The following is an 8,755-nucleotide window of genomic DNA, read 5'->3' on the forward strand; positions in this document are numbered from 1 at the left end:
GACTGGGAATCCAACTTTGCACCTGTGTGTTTGTGGAAATACTGACTTGGAATCCAGCTTTGCACCTGTGTGTTTGTGAAAATATTGACTTGGATTCCAACTTTGCACCTGTTTGTGAAAATACTGACTGGGAATCCAACTTTGCACCTGTGTGTTTGTGAAAATATTGACTTGGAATCCAACTTTGCACCTGTGTGTTTGTGGAAATACTGACTGGGAATCCAATTTTGCACCTGTTTGTGAAAATACTGACTTGGAAAATAACTGTTAGGTGTGGAAAGGAAAAGGTTTCTTTAATCTGGAGTTGGACAAGAATATTCACCACCCTTCGAGTTGTTTTCTACACCACCTGCACTGAGATCAATACAAAAGAGATGAGGTGTTTCCACATCATGAAAATTGGGAGCATGGAAAAAATTTGGGATGCTGATAAAGCCACCCCATCACTTCCCCACGGCCCTGCTGCTCCTCTAGACTCATCTTCCCTGCTGAATTTGGCACAGCAGCATCACACAGCCATAGAGGGCAGGAATTGCCTTTCCAGCTGGACACAGGTGCTGGGAGGCAGGATTTACCCATGGAAATGGATCTTCCCACTGGATCTTTCAGGGATGACAATCCCAGTGAGGGCAGTGGGGAAGAGGATGTTCCCATACATTCAACAGGGACACCACAGCCTTTCCAAGGCAGTTTGGCTCTTACACCAGACCTCAAACATGCTCAGAAACATCCTCATTTCAGAGGCACTGATGGGTTTTCAAGGAAGGGGAAAAGCAGCACCTCCTGTTTTCCCAAGGGAAAAAACCCGACCCCATCACCTGGTTCAGGCTGGGCACAGCTCACCAGGAGCTCACCTGCACCCAGGTGATGGATACAGCATCCAGCACGGAGCTGGGAGGCGTTTTCCAGCTCATTCCTGAGCAAACAGAACAGGGCCTCATCGCCTGTGAGCCTTCCCCCATCCAACAGCACCCAGAGCTGACGGGATAAAGACTGGACTCAGAATTCTCTCTTGAGGCCGGGTCCTTGAGCAAGAATTCCCTAAAGGAGCTTTGCATTGAGCTCTCTCCCTCTTTTACTGCTTGGAATGACAGTCATCCATCATTGCCTGACCTTTCCTCATCACTGCTTTAGAAATGCTCAAGCGCTGTGCACAAACCCATCTCTTAACTGCAACGAGCTGAAAGGTAAATGATCCTCCCCGCTGCAAACAGGGAGGAGCAAATCCTTCCCCCGTTTCCAACTGCAGTCACTGATCCCAGCTGCACAATCTGGAGCTGGAAGTCTTCTGGCACTGATTACACGTTGCTGGGCCTGGAAGTCAGGGAGGGGAGGATGTGTGTGCCTGGCTCATCAGGGGAGAAGTGTTCCCATTTCTTCCATCCACGCTCAGTCTTTGAAACTAAAAGGCCACATTTGGTGCTTAGCAGAACTTAAGAGATTTGGGGTTTGGGGTATTTTTTATAGCAGGGCTTGAAACAGAAGAGCAGGAAAACAAGACAACAGGTTTTTACAGCTCTGATGCCACTCAGAGGCACAAAAATTGAAGCCCACGCCTTCTCACACCACCTTTTTTTTCCAAAATATATTTAAAAATGTATTATTTAAATGGATTCAAACCCTTCTCCCACTGCTGCTACTTACATTCCTGCTTGAAGGTGAAGTATTCTGTGAGGTGCCTGCACTCGTGGTTCCCTCGAAGGAGGAACAATGTTTTGGGATGATTTATCTTTAAACTCCATAAATACAGCACGCACTGCAAGAGAGGCAAGGAAGGGATGTCATGAAATCCTTTTCCAGGGCACTGAGCAGCCTGAGACTGCACTAAGAGGTTCTGGGAAGACACCCAAAGTGGAACCCAGCTCCATAACGGGCAGTGGATCTCCTCCTGGCCAAGTGGGGAGAAGCCACTGGGATTTCTCTATATTAGGGCTGACTTGGAGAAGTGACAAATGAGGTCGTAGCCAACAGAGAGCAGCTTGGGGCTGGGTGGGGGCAGCTTTGCTTCCAGCACAAACCCAAGGAAAAAACCCCTTTTGCAGAGCAGCAAAGCAGAACCAGCTGTTTGCTCCAGATGTTCCGCTGGGATGGAGAGCAGCGAGGGGAGCAGGCAGCCATTTGTCCACGAAACAATCGGAAAATTCAACTTCATCTTCCCCACTGATTTCCACCCCCCCCCGGTTTTTTTGCTTATGCCACAGTCATGTGAAGTTCAAGCTCAAAACAGGAAAAGCTGAGCCCAAAAAGCAAGCTGAGCTTAGCAAAGCTCTCTGGCTTTGAAAAGGGCTTTCCACATCCCCTCCCCGAGCAGCAACACCTGCAAAGCCGGCGCCTTTGAGGAGGCTCAGACTAAAATCAGCCTGAAACGGGGGTTTTTAGCAGAAATATTGCATGCTGGCTTCCCAACAAAAGCCTGAGGGTAGGGCTGGGAGGCAGGGAGGGCTCACTCACCCCCGTGGGCTCTGTGCTGTCGGCCGACAGCGGCATCGGCTGTTATCTCGCACGGGGAAACGTTATCACATTTCCCTTGTTGATGTGGACAATCCAGAGCGACAGCAAGCTCCAGGAGCTGGATTAAAGTCTCTAATAGGAGCTTACCCTCGAGGCTGACAGGCTGCAGGACACGCCTGGGGAATGGGACCACCAGCAAGTCTGTGAATGGTTTTACAGCCTCCAACATCCCTGATCCGGGGCACAGATCCCCGGGAGCCAGCTGGGAACAACCTCCAGAACCCAAAGGAACCAGCTCCCAGCCGGTTCCCAGCACTGACAGCTGAGATCTGGCTCAGTGTTTAAGCACTGAACCTGCAAGGTAAGCTCTGCATGAATCATCCCAGCTGATCCCAAAAACCCCAAGGAGCTGTAAAGCACCGCCTGTGTCTCACTTGGAATTCAACCCCACATTAACAACTTGATTAATTCGGAATTCTAAAAGAGAACGGGGCCAAGGCCAGTAGCAGAATCATGTTTTATTGCATCTGTTACCAGGAGGAATGCTCCCAACAAAACCATTTATAATTATTCTGGGATTTAAAGCTTTAACCTCCCTGTGTTTGCAAGCGAAATGTCACTTTTCTGGGCTGGCAGGAGAACTTGGGAGTTGCTATAAATGAAGCAAATGACTTGGAGGAAGAACCAGCCCTGGCATCAAAGCAAGGCAGAGATACAGCAGCATCAATAGGGGAGGGTTTGGGATGCAGGGAAGGTTGGCAGCTTGCAGAAGAGAGGTTTTAAAACACATTTGAAGGGCTTTAAAGCAAAACGGGCTTGAATTTAGCACCACAATTCTTCCTGGACACACCAGGGATGTGGAGAGCGACCATTCCCGGTGGTTGGAGGCACTTCCCAAGGATGTGGGGACTGCCAGGTACCAGGAGGACACAGAGTAAAGGACATTGAAGAGCCCTCGAGGGCTCCAGAGGGGCTGGAGTGAAGAATGAGGGAGTTTCTACACTCGCATGCCTCGGATGCTTCCTGGTGTTTTGCACGGATCCCTTTCCCAGCCTTTCCCAGCGCCGTGCCCAGGAATTGATCACTGCCTCTCTGCAACAGCCAAGGAGCAAATCCAGGCAGTCACAGCTTTTTGGGTTTAAATAATCTCAAATAATCTCCTCCTCTCCTTCTTCTGCCTCTCGGTGCGAAGCCCAAAGCCAAGGGTTTGATCCACTTGGAAAGGGAAAGCTCAGCAGGCCACAGGGAGGGAATTCCAAGAGGAATTGGGACTTGCAACCCCAAAAATGCAAGAGGGGCTGGTGCCAAACCTGCCCCCACCGTGACCTGTCTCACCATTCCCAAAACCTGGCATTTTAAGGAAGTTTTTACACATGGAACCTGCCAGGTCTTCCAGAGTAGGAACAGAGGCAAAACTCCCATATCCAGCCCAAAAATCCACACCTTGCAGAGCTAACTGGATCTCTTTAATATTATTCTGGAAAAAAAGTGCATTAAATCAAGATTAAGATGTAATTCCATGATTAGACAGCAATCATGTGTCCTGGCCTAATTGGATTGGAAGAACTGGCCTGGGAAAGGTGCATGCCATTATCATCCCACTTCTCCCGACAAATCTCCTCTTTCCACGGATTCTATTTCTGCTCATGAGAATTGTTTCACTTTCTAATTTAACAAAACCATTCTATTCATTGTACTGCAGCCTCATGGACCAGGATGGTCCTTCCCCCCCACGAGCACAGACCTCTCTTGTGCCATGCTGGGATTTGGGACTAAAACCTTAACGAAAGGAGCGTTTTTCCCACTGGGAAGCTGGTGGGAGAATCCTTCAGCAGAGCCCTGCCTCATCAAGGAGGAGTTCATCCTGATTTCCGTGCTGCCTGTCAGCCCTGAGCTCTGGGGCTGGGATCTGTGACCGCTCAGTCTCGCTGTCACAGCGGGTTTGGGACAGCAAACCCTTCCCAGAGTTCCCTTCCGGCAGCATTCCAGCTTTCACACGGTTCTTTCCCTCTCCTCTCCCCTCACAATTCTTTTCTTTAAAAAAAAAAAAAAAAAACAGCTAAAAAACAACAACCAATGCACTTTTCATGGCCTCATTATACTGGGAATTCATGTTTTTAAATGAGAATTTCCCTAAGCCAGAGGCCCAGCAAGAATTTGTTGAATGATTTGTTGCCGACATCCAGCTGAGCTCATGAACGGAGAGGCTTTGAGGGGAGGGGGGGCGGGTTTGAAAGGTTTTGTCTGAGCCACAAATTCCTCCTTTTACCTGGACAACCAAATGCCTGGAGCCACGGGGAACACCTGGAAGGGGTATTTGGCCCTTCCACCTCCTTGGCCCCTGCTCTGGCACCTTGTTTCCTGCAGCAGGATGCAATTAAACCATCCCCTCCTATTTCATCCCGTTAAAAGGTCACAGTTGTAGGGTTGTGGAATATCCTGAGCTGGAAGGAATCCACAGGGAGCAGCGAGTCCAGCTCCTGGCTCTGCTCACGACACCCCCAGCTGCTCCGGGCGGGCTCTGGATCATCTCCCCATGGATGCACAGGTTTGTGTGGTGACTCGGGAGGCTGCTCCCCACCTTCCCAGCAGTCACATCACAGGGAAACCTGGATGCTTTTCCATCCCTCAGCCTCTGGGATACTCCAAACCTGCTGTTGTTTTACTACAGGACCCAGGTTTTGCACGTCCAGGTGGGAATCTCATCCAGCACAGTGCAGGAGGTGGGAGGGAGAGGCACACGGGAATCAAACATTCCGGATCCTGCCTTATCCTGATGTTTGGAGCAGCCCCTGCCTGTGCCTGTCAAAGCCCACCCTGAGCTGTGGGATCAGAGTCAGCTCCAGGGGGAATCCGTGGCATTCCTGCTGCAACATGGGGCGGGGAAAGGGAAGGAGGAGAGGCAAAAGAAGCAGGAAATAAAACATCGGGGTTTTTTTGCCCCACCACCTCTGCTCTCCAAGCATCATCCATCACCTGGAATTCTTCTATATTATCACAGCAGAGAGGAAAAGTGGGCATGGATTTGAACTAAAAGGGGGCTTAGATGGGATATTGGGAAGAAGTTCTTCCCTGTGAGGGTGGGGAGGCCCTGGCACAGGTTGCCCAGAGAGGCTGGGAGAGAATTCCTCATCTCTGGAAGTGTCCAAGGCCAGGCTGGACAGGGCTTAGAGCACCTGGGATAGTGGAAGGTGTCCCTGCCCAGGGCAGAGAGTGGAATAAGATGGGATTTAAGGTTCTTTCCAACCCAAACCATTCCATGGTTCTGTGGTGATCCCAGCACGGAGACACCAGGGTGCTGATCCCCAGCACTTCTGGAGATCTGGGAGTAAAATCTCCGTGTCAGAGCAATCCTGGGCTAAGAGCACAGAGTGGGAGCAGCACTTTCCCACCTTGGATCTACAGAATCCACACACAGACACAGGGCCCAACACCTCTCATTTGAAGGTTCCTTGGTTAACACCACAAAAATCCCCCTGTGACCTCAGGAGGAGCTGCTGTGGGGGAACACAATCCCTTTTCCAGGTAAACACACTCCCACTGCAAACCCAGCCCAGCAACCCCGAGGAGCAGTAGGATGTGTCCTTCTCCTTCCTCCCTGGGGGGCTCCTCCTGCCAGCACCACCCCAAATCCCAAAAAATCCCAGCAGCCCCAGCCCCACCTCTGCTCCATCCGTCCCCGCTCCCCTGGAAGCGGCTCCTCGTCACACCTTGGCTCCCTGTCAGGATTCCGGAGCGCGGGGCTGGAAGGGAGCCAGGGGCTGCTGGAGCTCAAGCTGTCGGCCCTGCTCTCCCGAAATCCTCTGCAGAATCCTTCAAAGAACCTCTCGCACTCATCCCTGACACTTCCACCCCAAAAATTTTCACTGGGTAAGATTCCTCTGCACACCCAGCGGCTCGGCTGTTCCCACAGCCTCTTTTTTTCCAAGAGAAATCACTCCCTCTCTTATTCCAGCTGATTTCTGCCACCTTTCAGGCCCCTGCTGCCCCAAAAGCCCTCCCTTACTTTGCTTCCAACTGGGATAAGTGCTCCACTTCCACTCGGCCCTGCCTCTGTGAATCCAGATGGCTGCAATCCCTCGGGATTTGTGGCATTTGCTAATAGCTGTCCCTTCCTGTCCCATCCCAGCTCTCCACTGAGCCAGCAGCAGCCGCTGGGATCCACTGAACCCTTCCTCCTGCAGACCAGTAACTCCCAGCACTGCCCAGTTCAGGCTCGTGGCATCCCAGGGAGCTGCATGGCCCCGTCCCAGCCCAGGTGACTTTTGCTCCTTTCTCCTGACCCCATTCCTGTGTTTCCAGAGGGAAGCAGTGACTCAGGCACGTGGCCCTTTCTCTTCCTGCTCAGCTGAATCCTGCAGGTTTTTGCTCCCCACTGCCTGGTGGGATCCTGCACCATCCCCTGTCCCTCTGCTGCCCCTGAGTGACAGCTCCAAGTGACATTAAAACTCCACTCCAGAGGGCAGAGTTCAGGCTTTAACCCCCTCGCTGCCACTTCATTGTCACTGCACAAGGATCCAAAGCTCAGTCATGGCATTGGGGCATCATTTTCCTGCCCAAAATCCCACTGGCAGTTATCAACATCGTTTTCATCCCATGCAGAACTCGCCTGGAGGGTAAATCCAGCATGAGAGATCTGGGTTTAGTGTTTGGAGTGATTCTGAGCTGTATTTGAGCTCATTCTGAGCTGAATTGACTTGATTTTGAGTTGCATTTAACCGAGTCTGAGCTGGATTTAATTGAGTCTGAGCTGCATTTTACTGAGCTGTATTTAAACTGATTCCGAGCTGAATTTAACTGATTCCGAGTTGTATTTTACTGATTCCGAGTTGTATTTTACTGATTCTGAGATGTATTTCAACTATTCTGACTTGCATTTAATTGATTTTGAGCTGTATTTAACTGATCCTGAGTCGCACTTAATTGATTCTGAGCTGAATTTCATTGAAACTGAGCTGTACTTTAGTGATTCTGAGCTGAATCTGAACTGATTTGGAGCTGGTTTTAACTGATTCTGAGCTGTATTTTACTGAGCTGCACTTGAACTGATTCTGAGCTGAATTTCACTGTTTCTGAGCTGCATTTGAACTGATTCTGAGCTGAATTTCACTGTTTCTGAGCTGAATTTGAACTGATTCTGAGCTGAATTTCACTGCTTCTGAGCTGAACTTGAACTGATTCTGAGCTGAATTTCACTGTTTCTGAGCTGAATTTGAACTGATTCTGAGCTGAATTTCACTGTTTCTGAGCTGAACTTGAACTGATTCTGAGCTGAATTTTAACACTTTGGGTTCCTTCAGCCCCAGCACCCCCAGGCTCCGCTTCCTTTGTCACCTCTATACTGAAGTAGCCTCTGTCCACGTAGTCCCCCAGGAAGAGGTAGCGGGTGTTATTGGGTGATCCTCCGACTTCAAACAGCTTCATCAGGTCGAAAAACTGCCCGTGGATGTCACCACACACTGGGGGAGGAAGAACAGCACAAAAGAGGCACAGAATTACCACGCTAAGAAAAGCAAGGTCACGACAGTAGCGAGGAGCAGAGCTGAGCGAGCACCAGCAAAATCCTCTCTTCCGAGAGCTCAGGAGAGTTAAAAAACTTGTTGTGGGTGGAAGGAACACGGCAAAAAAACCTGCTGGGCTTATCCTGGTTGTTGTTCAGGACTCCAGCCCTGAGCTCTGACCTGTGATAGGAGCCTCCACCTCGATCATGGTCTTCTCGTGCCTCAGGATGGCGGCGCCGTCGTTGATGATTTTCAGCGCCGCGTCCTCCTCCAGCCGCCCTTCCTTCACCAAGTGGCTCTTGAGGACGTCGAGCCTCGGCTTCCCATCCTCAAACACCTCCTTCAGAGTGAGCCGCTGCGTGGGAGGGAATGGGACAGCTGGAAAGGCAAGGGAAGGGAAGGAGTCAGCAACACGGCGCTTCTCGGGGAGAGGGAATGACAGGCTTTGCTTCCGAGCCTCGAGCTGACACCCAGAAGTGGAATTTCCACTGAAGTGATGCTCTGAAATACTGAGAGAAGAGCTGAGCTGCCAGAGCTGCTGGATTCACCCCTGAGCTTGGCTAGAACCCCACCTGGTGAAGCCTAAACGCCACCTGCACCCATCCCAGAGCGGCCTCCCAATCCCGAGGGGATGGTCGGCATCCGAGCCTAGAACAGATCCCACGGAAATATCGGCAAAACCAGGAAAACCAGGAACCAGCGACTCAGGTAGGAGGATCAACAGGTAAAATTTTTCCTTATCGGAAACCACACACTCCCAAAAAGCAGAATTTGCTCCTCTCCACCCCAACACCTCAAAAAGC

General features: G+C 50.7%; 1 protein-coding gene and 1 long non-coding RNA gene across 5 annotated transcripts in view; one reads left to right on the plus strand and one right to left on the minus strand.

Moving 5' to 3' along the window:
• The window catches only part of PPP3CC (protein phosphatase 3 catalytic subunit gamma), a 34,194-nt gene that overhangs the window by 10,476 nt on the left and 14,963 nt on the right, over positions 1-8,755 (minus strand). For all 4 annotated transcript variants that reach the window (XM_042024820.1, XM_042024821.1, XM_042024822.1 and 1 more), the window contains exons 2-4: positions 8,133-8,330; positions 7,786-7,910; positions 1,645-1,756 (exon numbers count right to left, since the gene is read on the minus strand). In XM_042024820.1, coding sequence (XP_041880754.1) covers positions 1,645-1,756; positions 7,786-7,910; positions 8,133-8,330 — 435 coding nt within the window. The remainder of the gene's footprint in view (positions 1-1,644; positions 1,757-7,785; positions 7,911-8,132; positions 8,331-8,755) is intronic.
• The window catches only part of LOC121663026, a 4,390-nt gene continuing 3,929 nt past the window's right edge, over positions 8,295-8,755 (plus strand). The window contains exon 1 of the long non-coding RNA XR_006015508.1: positions 8,295-8,660. This is a non-coding gene — a long non-coding RNA (uncharacterized LOC121663026). The remainder of the gene's footprint in view (positions 8,661-8,755) is intronic.

This window comes from Corvus kubaryi, unplaced genomic scaffold, assembly GCF_017639235.1.
Source record: "Corvus kubaryi isolate FWS band 111438036 unplaced genomic scaffold, C.kubaryi_AGA036_p1.0 37265, whole genome shotgun sequence".
Classification (NCBI taxonomy): domain Eukaryota; kingdom Metazoa; phylum Chordata; class Aves; order Passeriformes; family Corvidae; genus Corvus; species Corvus kubaryi.